Source organism: Suillus clintonianus (assembly GCF_016758775.1).
Source record: "Suillus clintonianus strain FC179 chromosome Unknown DEU56scaffold_9, whole genome shotgun sequence".
Lineage (NCBI taxonomy): Eukaryota > Fungi > Basidiomycota > Agaricomycetes > Boletales > Suillaceae > Suillus > Suillus clintonianus.
The window spans coordinates 534,701-550,408 of record NW_024539233.1 but is presented as its reverse complement, the minus strand read 5'-3'; the positions used below and the strand labels follow the sequence as shown (position 1 = coordinate 550,408).

General features: G+C 48.2%; 5 protein-coding genes across 5 annotated transcripts; 3 read left to right on the top strand and 2 right to left on the bottom strand.

Moving 5' to 3' along the window:
• Positions 1-2,313: 2,313 nt before the first annotated feature.
• DEU56DRAFT_977616 (uncharacterized protein) lies at positions 2,314-3,989 on the bottom strand. The gene is made up of 3 exons (XM_041359659.1): positions 3,751-3,989; positions 2,433-3,022; positions 2,314-2,360 (listed from the first exon to the last, which is right to left on the bottom strand). Exons 1-2 carry the CDS (start codon positions 3,953-3,955, stop codon positions 2,697-2,699), a joined length of 531 nt encoding a protein of 176 aa, XP_041213008.1. The 5' UTR covers positions 3,956-3,989; the 3' UTR covers positions 2,314-2,360; positions 2,433-2,696.
• Positions 3,990-4,096: 107 nt separating this feature from the next.
• Positions 4,097-4,912, top strand: DEU56DRAFT_580803 (uncharacterized protein). The gene is made up of 3 exons (XM_041346917.1): positions 4,097-4,336; positions 4,397-4,798; positions 4,849-4,912. Exons 1-2 carry the CDS (start codon positions 4,136-4,138, stop codon positions 4,652-4,654), a joined length of 459 nt encoding a protein of 152 aa, XP_041213007.1. The 5' UTR covers positions 4,097-4,135; the 3' UTR covers positions 4,655-4,798; positions 4,849-4,912.
• Positions 4,913-5,186: 274 nt separating this feature from the next.
• DEU56DRAFT_908560 (uncharacterized protein) lies at positions 5,187-5,935 on the top strand (the record flags this gene model as incomplete). Its single annotated transcript, XM_041357022.1, has 4 exons — positions 5,187-5,260; positions 5,317-5,650; positions 5,721-5,827; positions 5,884-5,935. The coding sequence occupies 4 exons, from the start codon at positions 5,187-5,189 to the stop codon at positions 5,933-5,935; spliced, it is 567 nt and encodes a 188-aa protein (XP_041213006.1).
• A 6,311-nt stretch (positions 5,936-12,246) lies between these two features.
• On the top strand, positions 12,247-12,998 carry DEU56DRAFT_962494 (uncharacterized protein; the record flags this gene model as incomplete). Its single annotated transcript, XM_041359360.1, has 3 exons — positions 12,247-12,355; positions 12,574-12,853; positions 12,902-12,998. 3 exons carry the CDS (start codon positions 12,247-12,249, stop codon positions 12,996-12,998), a joined length of 486 nt encoding a protein of 161 aa, XP_041213005.1.
• A 557-nt stretch (positions 12,999-13,555) lies between these two features.
• Positions 13,556-14,207, bottom strand: DEU56DRAFT_962493 (ATP adenylyltransferase-domain-containing protein; the record flags this gene model as incomplete). The annotated part of the gene is made up of 2 exons (XM_041359359.1): positions 13,556-13,611; positions 13,949-14,207. The coding sequence occupies 2 exons, from the start codon at positions 14,205-14,207 to the stop codon at positions 13,556-13,558; spliced, it is 315 nt and encodes a 104-aa protein (XP_041213004.1).
• Between the last annotated feature and the right edge of the window lie 1,501 nt (positions 14,208-15,708).

The window sequence follows — 15,708 nt, the reverse complement described above, 5'->3', positions numbered from 1 at the left end:
AGCAAGCTTCACGAAGGTCCTGCTCAGGGAATTGGCTGTGTCGGAGATCTCTCCAATGCCGTCGAAGCCATTTCTTCACTGTAGAGGAAGTGTGAGTGACAGACTACAATGAAATGTAGTCGAACGTACAGCAACTGAAGCTCTCCTCGATCGGATTGAAATCCGGAGAGTATGGCGGCAGAAAAATAAGTAAACAACCTACGAATGTGTCAGATACTTGCAGGCAAAGTTAAGTAGTGTTTGACACACCAGATGCCTCTACAGCTTCTCGTAAGGCATCACTCTTATGAGTGGAACAGTTGTCGAGGACAATCACACTATTGGGGTGCGGAAATGGATTCATATTGGGCAACTACAATAGATTCGATCAGCGAAAATTCAGACAGTGAAAACGATATACTTGCTACGTCGTTGACAACGAAATCGTAGAACTCTGCGCCGTCTATAGATCCCTCAACAACTCGGACAGTCATATAGCCGTCGATGGTGAGAGCCGGCAGCACGCTGTATCGAATGCCCTTGTTCAAGCGGACACTGTCAAAGGGGGATTGTCCACTGAGGGACCAACCATATCTAGGGAGTGTGGTGCGGTCATCTTTGCTTGACTCGTCCAGGAACACAAGCTGATCAGCTGTATAGTTGGTTGTCATGTTGTGCAACCAATCAGCTCGGAAACCATCATCACGTTCGGCCGCGACCCTCTTCAAGCGCTTGTAGGTGAGACCAAGGTCCCTGAGGTTTTCGTGGAGAGCTGTCGTCGATATTGGCTGATCGTGGTATATGGCGAGCCATTCGCCGATCTCGTCAAGTAGCAGTGACGGGGTTTCGGCTAACAGCTCGTGGATCTCGTCTGTCATAACTTGATTCAGCAAGCGAGGGCGACCCATGATTGGCGTGGGGGGATTGATGTGTCCGTGTTCGTCATAATTTGCCTCCCACCGCTCTATACTTATTGACGATACTCCGAGAGCAACAGCGATGCGCTCAATGTCCCATCCTTCCTCCAAAAGCAGGTACAGGGCTCGTTCTTTTCGATCACGACTGATCCTCTGGTAGACCATGACGAGTCTGGGTGAGAAACTTGTGAGATGTGGTGTTTTTGAAGCCGTTCAGAGGCATACAATACTCGAAAGTGATTTAATTGAATTTTCGACATTTTCACTATTTTTGAACCGTTTCGAGCACGTGAGACAAGACTTTCCGAAAGGTCTGTACTTATGTTGACTAGCGTCTAATTATAAGTAATATCTCGAATCCGCGACGGCGACGATCAGATTCGTCTCCCTCCTTAGGCTCGTGGCTAGATACTACCGCGGTCCACGGGTTAACGTGAAGTACGGTCTCCTGTGAGTCTACACCCTCCCACCTAGTGTCCTTAGTGTTCTCAGTCCCCCCGCTACGTAATATCGCTCTTCATCCAGGCTGGCGTGAAAGATGCCATCTTATCCCCCTTTAAATTGCCTGTGATTGAGAGGTAAGTATGTCACAGACTCACAGTACACTCTCAATCTCTCTGGTGCGTTTGGTACCTGTATTCAGAGAACAAGTGAACTATTGTTAACCCGCAGTGCAGCATATCCTTCTAGCCATTATCCACCAACCTCCGAGCCCCCCCCCCCCCACCTAATAACGAGTCACAGTCCTATACATGTCTCTCAATATCGTTTGCGCAGATCCCGAGATCATCCGTCGAATCTATCAGAGTGGTCAGCCAGTTGTCCTGTATCAGTGTCAATTGCAGGGGAACCCTTGTGGTTTGCATGTGGAAGGGACAACCAGTGCGGTGTCCGCCCATCTGCGAACATCTCACAGCGTCGCCGGTCAGGACAGCACCAGTGCAATCTGTACGTGGGATGGCTGCTCCAAGACGCTCAAGAAGGGAAGCATGACTAGACACTTCCTTTCTCACCTTGGTGTCAAGGTGCGCTGCTCTACATGCGGAGTCGTGATGTGCCGTCACGACCTCCTTCGTGCGCATATCATATCCTCAGATCCATGCCATCTCGCAATTGCCGACGCTGTTCATGGACCCGAGGGACGTAGCCTTTCCCCTATGGGTTGGGTTCCCACCCAACAGGACTGATCCCTGTGGTGTTCTGTATGTCGCGTCGTATACTTTTTTTGATTGTGCTGACAAGTTGCTTCATTTTAGACTACTCAAGAAAAAAAACCGTACAAATTCCCGTAGTCTCTTTGTTTGTGGCACTAGGTCCACAGCAAGAAGTTCAGTTGAACCTGAGCTTAACACAGTCGTTTTCGCACTCAAGATAGATAATTTTTGTATCCTGCACTGGTTGAGCACGGACATGACAAGTACTACTATGTAATAACCAGACCCTCCGGAGATGCCTGAATGATGCCTGTTAAACCAAATTTAGATTCAACCGATCTCTCCAAACTTCATTTGCGAGGAAAACCTGTTGCAGACTTACAGGACTAATCAGATACACCGACCAATCCACCGAGCCGTGAGGTCGCTCACAAAGGGGGGAGTTGTTGACAATAATTTGAGACGTCGAAACATGGTCGTCGCTCCTTGATGAAGAATTGGGGTTGAGAAGGTCCGTAAGCGCGCTGTCCGTTTCCGTTGCATCGTCGTGGCGTTTGCACGCTTGAACAGTTCTGTGATACCTCTGATACCTTCCTGCAACTATGCAATCCCAGCCTTTTCTGCAATGGACCTATAGGTCTCGAGCTCATTGAACGCGAGAACCACTCGCCTGTAACGGCTCGTAGTGAGTGTGCTCCTCAGTTTGAGCCTTGAGGCCGAGCTCGCGCTTGTCTACCCAAGCATTGACACGCGGTGGGAGCGCCTCCCGAGCAAATTGGGGAAGAGGAAGGAGGTGGCACGTCGTAAGTGCTGTTTTCGTATGTTGGACAGCTGATTCTAACGACGAGAGCTGATCGTAGCATTCGGGACGAGCGGTATAGAATGCTGGGCTTGTAGGACACGGTTTTTCAGGTTGACGCCGGTCGAAGTCGAAATGGTCGAGAGACGCGGGGGGACGAACGGCCTTGTAGTCTGTGTCACATAAAATCGAAACTTTGACAAGCCCGACGCTCGTCGCAGGACGTCATCACGTAGTCGAATGAAATTTGGAAGTTCGGAAGCGGGAAAAACGGGCACTGTGAACTGGTACGGCAAGTGCCGCGATCAATACTGCTCACAACGTCCACTACGCCTGCTGCCAGCTACTTGGACCTCCTCTTGCGCAAACGAGCCATGGAGTTGGGTACTAATCACACACTGTTCTGCTTCTGCAAGTCTTGTTTCAACAATCATCTTCGTCGCTGGCGGTTTGTCATTGTAACTAGTCCGATTCCCTCATAATGTGATTTTACTTGTCAATGAGCGACTACGCGGATGATGATCTCAAGACGCAGTCAGCTTTCTTCTAGGTTCCTCATGGGATTTTGCAGACAAAGTTATCTACAAACTCGCCCTTCTACGGTATGTCGCTTGATGCGATCAACAGTGTGTAGGAAGATGATTAAGCCACTTCATGGCTGAGGTCGAGTCAGTCCAGCAACGCCCGTGTACAGTTACGCAGCTCAAGCGTAAGGATTGATGGTGAACTCGAACCGAGCGCACTGAGTTTTGTTTTGTGTAGCATATGAGTAGAGCGGGCATATTATAAAATACGCCACCACGAAATCGGTAGAGGATGGTCTTGGGATGAACATAACATTCCTCATGAGCCACGTAGTAGTCACAGGAAGCACGGAGTTGAACGTTGAACGTTGACTGACGAGGGTGGCCATAACTTCCATCAGCCATCCTTGGGTAGATCAAGCCATCGGTATCTTTCGCCTGTTTGATATTGCATGAAGGTACTTGGCGTGGGCAGCGGGTGCCTTCTTCTGCATTGATAGTGGGTCCTCTTGAGGGTGCTGCGCGGGCGTCTGAACTCGTCAAAATAAGTGCTGTGCCTCGGAGTTGGGTCTTGGCGTGCATTAGGGAACTGATTTCACTCGTCGGGAATTGCCGCTGTCACTGATGAAGGTTCATGTCGGTGCTGAAAGACATTATTATTTCGCCATACACCGGCGCGGCCGGCCTGAATCATGAAAAAAAAGGTTCCGTGTTTCTTTGCTATCACTGTGTTCTGAATCATTCAACTTGTCCAAACAATGAATGATCTCGATCTCTCGTTGCCTTCTCGTGCCTATCAGCGCAGCAGTCAGACTGTCAAAATCTCATCTGTTTCAACTTTCATCCGATTGGATCTCTCTCCACCTTGTGGCATTGGCTCTACAAGTGCCGCACATCTTACTCAACCAATGTTCGTTTTGGGATCTCATCTATTTTGAAAGTCGCTCGGTTAGTCCCATCAACGTATGGAAGTTCCACCAAATCATGCTTGGTCGCCGTGATAGACGCTACATGTGTTATTAGGAATGGCTCGTCATTCAATCCATCTCAACCGTTGAAGCCATGACTGATGCCCAGAATGCGAACCCCCCCGAATTGGGGATAGTCAGAGAAACCTTTCCTTGGATCCTGCGACAATTGTTCCCTTTCCATCAATCAGGGTCCTTGCTTCGTGTCCACGACAGCTTCAAGGATCAGCGTAACAGTCCGCTGTTTAGCAACCTACTACTTTGCAGGCCCGAAATAGATGTCAGCAATGATCGCCACCGTACCACAGGCTGACTAGGGCTGAATTTCACGCAAGCTTTTCCAGAACATAGTAGGTCTGTAAAAGTTTGACAAGTTGATTCATCGGTCAATATAATCTGATCATGCGAAGACATGATTAGTAGGCTTTCGAATTTTCATGGGCTGTATGTTTCACAGGTAATCAATATTAATACTGCAGAGACTTGACTAGACTTAATTGCGCACAGTTTGTCATGCTTCAACGCTCAGCACTCAGCGCTCAACGTTCAGACATGTTCGTTGTTAATGCGTGGTCATATCTAGATGGTCACGGCTATTCACCTAATCACCGTCCCTTTTTCCCGAGTCCTCTGACCCTTCAGAGCGTATTATGTATACGTGCGTCTATCTTTCTCTCCGGAACGGGCACAATTCATTTCCGAAGTTAACTAACAGACTTATACAGTCTCCGTCTCTGTATGATGAACTAGCCTGTCGCTTGGGTGTTCAATGCCCCTTGAGCCTGCAGACGTATCAGACCCCAGCCACCCATTTGTTATGCCACTCATTCAGGCTGGCGTGGAACATGCCGGCTCGTCCAGGTTTAAAACGCCTGCGATTGAAAGGCAAGTATGTCGCAATACACTTTCAATCCCTCAGGTACGTTTGATACCTATATTCAAAGAACAAGTAAATCATTGCTGACCCATGTGCAGCATAACCTTCTGGCCATCATCCACCATTCTCTCCCCGCAACAACAAGTCACAGTCTTATACATGCCTCTCGATATCATTCCCGCAGATCCTAAGATCATTTCTCGAATGTATCAGAGCGGTCAACCAATTGTCCTGTATGAGTGTCAATTGCAGGGGAACTCTTGTGGTTTGCATGTGGAAGGGACAACCAGTGCAATGTCTGCCCATCTGCGAACATTTCACAGCATCACCGGTCAGGACAGCACCAGTGCAATTTGTACGTGGGGTGGCTGTTCCAAGACGCTCAAGAAGGGAAGCATGGCAAGACACCTCCTTACTCACCTTGGTGTCAAGGTGCGCTGCTCCATGTGCGGAGTCGTGAAGTGCCGTCACGATCTCCTTCGTGCACATATAAAATCCTCAGAGCCATGCCATCTTGCAATCGCCAATGCTGTCCATGGACCCGAAGGATGTAGCCTTGCCCCTATGGGTTGGGCTGCTTCCCAACAGGGCTGATCCCTGTGGTGTTATGTATGTCGTGTCATTCTTTTTTTTTTGATTCTACTGACAAGTTGTTTTTATTGTAGAAATGATAACAAATCCCTATGGAATGATACCCTTGTACCCAAGACATTTTGAGGGAGTTCGTTTCACGCGGGCGTCATAAATATAATATTTTGTTTGTGGTATTAGGTAGTAGTATGAAGATGGAATGTATCCTTAGGACCTGTTCTAATCAATATTTCTTGAACTGTAAGCTGCTATAAAGTGTGGTCGAGTACATCATGTTCCGATGAGCTCGAAGTGTCGATGGTGTCCATTGTCTTCTTCTTGGAAGATGCGATTATAAGCGGATGACCAGCAAATTCTGAACCCATACCTAGTATTTAGCAAGAGGCTTCATTTTTGTTCTTGAGCCCGAGGTAATTTGACATTTGCAGTGGCAGTAACGATCTCCTTTCATACACAGCAGTTGGCCACGTGACTATAGTAACTAACTTAAGCAGGTCTCCACTGCAATGGAAAGTTCATGTAAGCCTGGGCTTACCACACGTGACGAGCCACTGATTGGACACGCCGAACTATGACGTGCTTGTTCGGATATTAGATATAAAGTCGTTGTTGTCTGTAACTTATCTCTACCTCTTACCTCCACTTCAAATCTAACTCTCATCCACGTTCCGTCTACTGTCTGAACCTTAGTGTTCTACCCTCTGGGTAGCTTCCACTTTTTTTGAACGTACAGTTGAGCGTTAACCGTTTGCCGTTATCCTTCTGCCGTTACTGTTCACCTTGTCTTGCCGAATCAACTGTTTTAGCACGCCGCCGGATTGACCTTAGTCAGTCGGCTATTAAGAACTTACAAACTGCCTCCTCGCCGTTCCCGTCTACCCGCATACTCTCCGAAAGCAACTCGCAGTTGTGCTCGTAATCCTTTAAACAACAACACGAGTACTACTGCGATTCCAACAACAATAACGCCTCCTCACTTAATTAATCCTACTCTTAATTCCTCTCCTCTCACTGAACCAATAATCACTCATACGAGTTCCCCAACCAAAACGCATACATCCACATCCTCGGGCTCTACCGACTCGTGGAACAACTTCCCCATCATGTCCGCACCCTCCAAATATGCGCGTGTTGAACAACACGCCGCAAACAAACCACCCTTTCTCACAGCGGGAGTGATCTCCCCCGAGGTCTTTCGAGCGTGGGAAATGGGCTGTCGGCAATTCTTCATGCACAAAGACATTCCGGATGACCAAATGGTCAAAAAGGTCGCCTGGGGAATGCAGGAGCCCATCATACAAGACTGGTATCTTAACGACCAGGATTGCCTGAATGCACTCTCGTTCACAGACTACATCAAAGAAGTCCGTAGCTACTGGCTACCTGCAGACTGGGCCGACGCCATTCGTCAGAAGATGCTTCCTCCATGCAAGGCTCGAAACCATTTAACGAATGGGCCGTTGAGGTCCAGTCCAAAAACACGCTTCTTCGTGACACTCCCTCTCATCTCAATGACACCAACCTCCAATACCACCTAGAATCACACATGCATCCCGATCTCGCAGCTGAATACTGTACAGAGCAAATCACCAAGAAAGATCTACGCAAGTGGATTGAAAAAGTGAGATTGCTCGACGACAAGCGGGTCCGCCTCCTCGCGAAGCACAAAGAAGCTGCAGAAGCGGCTTATCGTGTAGAACGAGGCAAGGTCAACGTCGACAAGAAACTTACGTCGTCAACCCGCTTCAACAGCAAACAAACGCAATCAGCCTCTAACCCCTCATCATCCAATAAAACCTTCGTCCGTTTGCCCCTGCTAACAGATGACGAGCGTCAACTTCTTCGAGACAACCACGGTTGTTTCAAATGCAGAGAACCCTTTGTTCAACATTCTTCCAGCACGTGTCCCACTGGGTTCCCCGACGGAGCCACGTACAAACCTTTAACAACCGCGTTAATAGCTGCTAAAAAGAACAAGAAGAGCGGGACAACTGTCGCCGCTGTAGACTTCTCCGAGACAGTCGCTGTCGTGATGCCTTCCGCAGCGCTCGGAAATGGCTCAGAATCAGGTAATGAGTGCGTCGCACCGTTCACAACCCCGCATCTCACTTGGGACTGCCTTGTTGACGGCCCAGCTGTGTCTTCTTCTGTCACTGTATCCGCTTTGATTGATCATGGATCTCCAGCAGTTCTGATTAATGAAACACTCGCCATTAAGCTTGGTCTCCGCCGTCGAACATTGCCAAAGCCTCATCCAGTTTCTGTCGCACTCTCAGGACAACAAAAGCAATCATTCGTTCTGTCGCATTATGTTAAACTCGCATGTTCATCCCCTGATTCCCTGTATAAATCTCGCACTGTACGCGCAATCATCGCGCCCAACCTTTGTACCCAACTCCTCTTGGGAGGACCTTTTCTTGCACACAATCAAATCGTTATTGACCACCAACTGCGCACTGTAATCGCTAAAGATGTCAATTACAACCTCCTAAACCCTCCAACACTTTGTGCGCCTGCGCCGTCTGTCGTTCCTAATCAGCTGCAAGTTTACTCCTTCAAGAAGGATGTCGTGTGCGAACTCAACCACGTTCTCCCCGAATACAAGGCTATCATAGACAAAGAATGTCTTCCAGTCAACGGCATTGATCTCGTAGGCGCCATTCAAGCACAGATTGATAAACTAACCTACCAGAATGACCTTACTGCACGGGACACTGCCGTTAAACACGAATTCATCGATCGCTTCCCAGCTGACATCCCACACAACGACACTCTTCCCTCGGACGTTCTCTTTCGGGTACACCTCAAAGATGCCAATAAGGTTATCCAAAAACGATCGTATGATTGTCCGAAGAAGTATCGAGCGGCTTGGAAAACATTGCTGGATGCGCACCTTGAAAGCGGCCGTTTAAGACCTTCCGAAAGCGAATACTCATCACCCGCATTCATAATACCTAAGGCCGATCCGACGGCCTTACCACGTTGGGTCAATGATTTCAGAGAACTCAACATGAACACCATACCTGACAACCATCCGCTCCCGCGTATCGACGAAATCTTACGAGACTGTGCTAAAGGTAAGGTGTTTGGAAAAATAGACATGACTAACACTTTTTTTCAAACACGTGTTCACCCGGACGACATGAAGTACCTCGCCGTTCACTCACCTTTCGGAAAATTCGAATGGACGGTGATGCCTATGGGCGTGCGGAATGCACCATCCGTCCACCAGAATGATGTCAGCACTGCGCCATCTCATCGGCAAAATATGCCATGTATATCTGGACGACATCATCATATGGTCTCAAACACTCGAAGAACACGATCAAAATGTTCGGGCCGTCCTTTCTGCGCTACGAGAAGCCAGTCTCTATTGTTCCTTAAAGAAGACCCTCCTATTCGCCAGTGAAATCGACTTCTTAGGCCATCATATCTCCGCACGTGGGATCGAAGTCGACAAATCTAAAGTCGCTAAGATTCTCGATTGGCCTAGACCTACAAAAACGACAGAAGTCCGCGCCTTTTTAGGTATCGTGCGGTACCTTTCTGACCACTTGCCTGCGCTCGCAAAATTCACTCGCGTGCTCACCCCACTAACCACGAAAGCAGCAGAGCTTAATTTCCCTCCGTGGACTCCTCAACATGAAACTGCATTCAAGAGCATTAAAGACTTGGTGGTGAGTCCTCACTGTCTTACCACCATTGACCATGACAATCCAGGAGAAAATCAAATATTCTTGACATGTGATGCGTCTGACTTCGCTACCGGGGCCGTTCTCTCTTGGGGAAAGGATTGGAAATCAGCTCGACCTGTCGCGTATGACTCAACCCAACTTCGAGACGCCGAGTTGAATTATCCGGTACATGAAAAAGAACTGCTCACCATTATTCGCACCCTCAAAAAATGGAGAGTGGAGTTGCTGGGTGCGCACGTCACGGTATATACTGATCACAGAACACTTCAAAATTTCAATACGCAACGTGACTTATCCCGTCGACAAGCGAGATGGGCTGAGTATATGTCTCAATACGACATGACAATAACTTACATCAAGGGCGAAGATAACACGGTAGCAGACGCACTCTCTCGTCGCACTGACGTTACCCCAGACAGCTCGCCCACCGTTGCCGGCATCCTATCAATATCAGCAGATAACTCGATCATACAATGCATCAAGAATGGATACACATCAGACCCCTGGTGCCAACGTTTACCATCCTTACTAGGATCCCTTCCTGGTCTAACCCAAGATGCAGAAGGTTTGTTTTATGTGGCTAACTGCCTCGTTATCCCACGCGTAGACAATCTGCGGGAATATCTATTCCATCTAGCCCACGACACGTCGGGCCACTTTGGGGCCGACAAAACGTACAGCTCACTACGTTCCGCTTACTATTGGCCAAACATGAGAAAGGACCTCACCGAATCCTACATACCATCCTGTGCGCAATGTATGCGCAATAAATCTCGAACGACAGCAACTCCTGGTCCCCTTCACCCGCTACCTGTGCCCGACAACCATGGGGACTCCGTCGCCATAGATTTCATAAAACCGCTTCCGGAAGACAGCAGCTTCAACATGCTCATCACCATGACTGACCGCCTTAATTCAGACATCAGACTTGTACCTTGTTGTGACAACGTATTGGCCGAACAATTCGCCACCTTATTTTTCGATAATTGGTATTGCGAAAACGGGTTACCCTTAGAGATCATCTCAGATCGAGATAAACTTTTCCTTTCTAAATTCTGGAAATCGCTCAATAGATTGACAGGTGTCAAACTGAAAATGTCTTCCTCCTACCACCCTGAGATGGATGGTGTCAGCGAGAGAAGCAACAAGACCGTCAACCAATGCTTGCGCTATCATGTCGATCATAATCAGAAGGGATGGGTGAAGGCACTGCCCCGCGTGTGTTTTCATATTATGAGCGCGCTGAATACTAGCACGGGTTATTCGCCTTTTCAGTTGCACACAGGACGTTCACCTCGAGTATTACCGCCGCTCATCCCCTCACACGCACCTCAGATGGGCACTGATGAAGACCGTGCACGCGCTGTGATCTCTCAACTAGAAAAGGACGTCTGGGAGGCTCAAGACAATCTACTAGCAGCAAAGGCAGCTCAGGCTGCGTCAGCAAACAAACATAGATCGCAAGAGAAGACATTCGCTGTCGACGACCTCGTACTCCTCGCAACTAAGAACCACAGAAGGGAATACATGCAAAAAGGAGATGGAAGGGTCGCCAAATTTATGCCACGCTTCGACGGACCATACAGAGTCGTAGACGCAAATCCTACAACGTCGACATACACCCTTGACCTCCCGAACTCACCTAACATTTGTCCAACGTTCCACATCTCACAACTTCGTCCTTTCATTAAGAACGACGCCTCCCTATTCCCAACACGAGAACTACCAAGACCCGGACCTGTCGTGATGGAGAACGGACAAGCTGAGAACTTTATAGATCGCATTGTGGACGAGCGGAAGGTGGGCCGTGGAAAGAAGTATTTGGTGCGCTGGGTTGGATATGGACCGGAAGATGATGAATGGCTCCCCCGCCGAGACTTGGACGACTGCGAAGCTCTAGACATCTGGGAGAAAGAAAGATCTCAAGGATAGTCGGGGAGGGTGTAAGCCTGGGCTTACCACACGTGACGAGCCGCTGATTGGACACGCCGAACTATGATGTGCTTGTTCGGATATTAGATATAAAGTCGTTGTTGTCTGTAACTTATCTCTACCTCTTACCTCCACTTCGAATCTAACTCTCATCCACGTTCCGTCTACTGTCTGAACCTTAGTGTTCTACCCTCTGGGTAGCTTCCAGTTCATCGTACTTCATCGTACACACAGCCTGTTTAAGCCTGTTAGTTGTCGAACTTTTACAGCCTTACGTTGCTCTGAAAAATATTGAGTGAAGTTCAGCCCTAGTGAGCTTGTGGTGTGGGCAAGTGGTTGATTGCTGAACAGTTGAACGGCCAACTTTTACGTTGATCCCTGAAGCTTTCGTGAACATGGAAGCAAGGACCCCGATTGCTGGAGAGGCGCTCGGCGATTGTGATATTGCAGGGTCGATCTGACTCAGATGTGAATCTGATTCATGGGGCTGGGGGGGCGGCGCCGCATTCCGGGCCTTGTCAACTGGCTCCAATAGTTAAGATCATTGGATTTGAACGACGTGCCGTGAGATCCCAAAATGAAGATTGGTTATGGGTGCAGTATTTCCACCGCATGCGACACTTGTAGAGCCAATGCCTTTCCAATGCCACAAGGTCAAGAGTGATTCAATGGGATGAAATGGATGAGGTTGACTGCCTGTCACTGTTATATGCTTCAGCCAGCTCGCACCTATAAGTTGAAGCCCAGTGAAGAAGACTAAAATTGCTGTACCTTCTATATTATAGTCATGTTCATTGTTCAGACCCCATTATGTGTCATAAAATTGCCATCCGGATCCGTTTAAATTTAGCCGGAACATTCAAAGTCAAGTACCAGTTTGCTTCGTCATACACGCGTACGCGGAAGCTCGAGCTCCTTGGTGAATCAAAAATATAATCATTTGAAATTTTGAATCAGGATTCCCAGAGTTATCCCACTGCTGTCCCCCACATCAAGTCATCCGCAGCTGAGCGGATCAACTTGTAGGACTTTTTTTTTTTTAAAAAAAACATCACTTGGCCAGCTATCAGATTGGCCCTCCACACTAAATCTAATCATTTACATAAATTCTTACTACGCACATGTGTATGTTCTCAGTACCGCTCCCACAATGTCACCCAAGGGCATCATTAAACTGTCTCCGTGGCCTGATTTTGACACTCCGAACTGGATCACTTGAAGGGTCTGATGTAGTAAAGAGGATCTGGGAATTCGTATTTGCGGGTCCGTCCGTCCGTCCGTCCGGGTCTGTCCGTGCACTCTTCGTTGAGCCACATCTCCTTGATGAGCCGAAGAACCATTTGGATCTCGGCGCCATCGTTTTGAATCAGATGAAGGCATGCCACAAACAGCAAAAAGAAATCGCACACATTAAGAAGTATGTCTTTCTCTTCCTTGAAATTCACCGTTGACTGAACGTTGCCAGATTCATCGCTTCCGCTGGTACATATGCCAACCTCGTCAAGCAGGCCAAGTCGAAACAAAAAATCATCGACAGGATGGAGGCGCAAATGAGCCGATGAACCATTTGGATATGGCTTCCATCGACGCACTCGTGCTTGCAATCAAGGACTTTGAGGGTGGCGTGGTGATCGTGTCACACGACTTCCGTTTGTCTCTCGTTCGACTCTAGTTTCTCCTTCACACTCGCCGCCATTATCTTCAATCCGCCTTGCTCCCCTTCTACATGACACACGAGTCTTACGTGCAACTCCTACAAGACTGTAATGGAGAAGAGTTTTTGCCAGCACTGATCTACCAAACAGGTTCGATAATACGTGTTGGCGTAATGCTGTAGATCGTGTACATGTCGGTGTCGAAATAACGCGGAACATAACGCGGAACAGAGCCCACTACGTGCGGATTCAAATTGATCCAGCGAAGTTGATTAGAACGCCATGCACAATAAAACCCACTAGTGACGTAGCGGGAATTAAACCTAGTATATGACCCCAGATTTGCGCGGACAAGCAAACTCGACAAACTTTTGTTTCTGGCTCAGGTATTTGTATGCCTATGAATGTTTTTGAGCGTCACACGATCTCTTCAATCAGAAAGTCAACCGTCAGAAGGTCGTAATTCAAATCAGGCCCAGCTGCATGACACTCCAGCCCTTCACAAGATCCCACACTAGAACTAGAATCCATCGTAGCACAAGTCATCAAAGAGGAAGGCTTTGCCCAACTGGTAAGCGTTCTCGAAGTGATCAAATGAAAGAAACCACAAACTCAGATGGCGCTGCTGCTAATCGGATCCCCCAGCTTGCATCCTTAGACACCATGTGGAGAGTGAAGGGTTTTCTTCGCCAATGATGCCCGACAATTTTAAACACTCCTCATTTTCTTGCCATCTTTCAAGTAGAAACTTTGCGAAATGTTGCACATAACGGCGGCCCGCCAAAGACTCTAAGACGACCACAGATGCTACTATCAAGCACCTGTCTCATCCATTAATATTGCTTCCATTGACGTACCAGCAACTTGCAATTCATGGACACTTTCCACACCAACGCCTCTAAGTACCGTTCCGATCTTCTCTTGCTCTAATGCCTGAAGTTCGGACTCGCTTTTCACCATTAGCATTCCAGCAAACCCAAGTGAGTTGACGCTCAACGTCCCCCCAGACTCTCCTAGGGTAAAAATTTCCCAGCGTCGCGGGATCAAGTGCATGTGTTCCAAGGTAAGAATCACATTATAGGAGGGGGTATCAGGACCTTGGGTAGTCCAGGGCATGTCGCACCGTAGATATCACATCCTGTCATGTGACTCGATCGATCCTATGTGTTTTTCTTCTTATACATAGCGTGTCTCGACTCTCCGGCTCCATCGCTTGTGGGTTTTGGCTGGGTGTCAACGTTTCAATTTCAACGCTCGTTGACTGACACCAAACTTTTCAGACTTCATTGATTTCCGTCATTTCCGTCGGCTGGTGTCTGTCCGATTCTTACTGGGAGTGCTGAGTACTTGTGCGCCTCCGCTACACCTGCTGCTAGTTACTTGGACCTCTCAGTGTCCTCTTGCGCAAACGGGCCACGGAGTCGCTCGCGGGGTTGGGTGCTATCATACCAAAATTCACACACTGTTACTGCTTCTGCAAGTCTTGTTTCAACAATCCACTTCATCGCCGGCGGTTTGTCATTGTAACTCAATTCCCTCATAATGTGATTTGTCAACGAGCGACTACGCGGCCGTGGTCATCATCTCAGGACGATCAGTGTCACGTTTCTTCAATTTATAGGTTCCTTGTAGGATTTTATTGACAAAGTCGTCTACAAACTCACTCACTGTTCTCCTTCACAGTAGGTCGCAGCTCCACCTTGATGCAGTCAACATTGAATGGCACAGAAGATGATTTAGCCACTTCATGGCTGAGGTCGAGTGAGTCCAGCGACGCCCGTGTACGTTTCTGCCGCTCAGGCGTAAGGATTGGCAACTGCGGTGAACTCGAACCGAGCACACTGAGTTTTATTTGGTGTAGTATATGGGTAGAGCGGGTATATTCATGATGGTGTTGTGTTCATAAAATACGCCGCCACGAAATCCGGGTCGGTAGCAGATGGTCTTGGGATGGGCGTGACTTTGTTGGAACATTCCTCGTGAGCCAGTCACAAGAAGCACGGAGTTGACTGACGAGCGAGTCATTGGGCGGCCATAACTTCCATCACTGGGCCAGTCATCCTAGAGCTTGGGTGGATCAGCATTGGTATCTTTCGGGCGCCTGTTTGATATCGGATTTTCGTGCACGAAGGCACTTGGTGTAGGCAGCGGGTGCATTCTTCTGCATTAATAGTGGGTCTTCTTGAGGGTGCTTTCAATATTGGCGTCTAAACTCGCCTCCCCGGATGGATCATTGTCATCGCTATACCTCAAAAGTTCATATCAGCATCATGGTGTGGCATATATTTGAACTCTAGTTGGGCGTGTGAGGCGGTTCACTAGTACTGATGACATTTTGCCAAAGTTTCATCACGCCCCTGAGAATGCTCTGATTTCGATCTCACTTTTTTGAAGGTCGCTCAGTGTCAGACGTCTCAGGATCGAGGCGCGACTCAAACACAAACAACAAAGACCTGGATGCTGAAAGAATAGACCTTTGAGTAAGTAATAAGTACAATCTGTGCTAACGGTACCTGAAAGAATAGACCAGCACGACGTTAGGAGGAAAACTAAGACTCGACTCAACCTTGACTAAGTAGACACGAGCAAGCATACACAAATAATGGTCTCGTGACCA

Excerpts from the sequence above, each read along its gene's own strand:
- DEU56DRAFT_977616 (XM_041359659.1), bottom strand. The coding sequence starts at position 3,955 with ATGCACGCCAAGACCCAACTCCGAGGCACAGCACTTATTTTGACGAGT. Across the intron at positions 3,023-3,750 it reads TGGAAGTTATGGCCACCCTC|ACTACAAGGCCGTTCGTCCC; the intron begins GTCAGTCAACGT and ends TATGTGACACAG.
- DEU56DRAFT_580803 (XM_041346917.1), top strand. The coding sequence starts at position 4,136 with ATGATCTCGATCTCTCGTTGCCTTCTCGTGCCTATCAGCGCAGCAGTC. Across the intron at positions 4,337-4,396 it reads GCTCGGTTAGTCCCATCAAC|GAATGGCTCGTCATTCAATC; the intron begins GTATGGAAGTTC and ends ATGTGTTATTAG.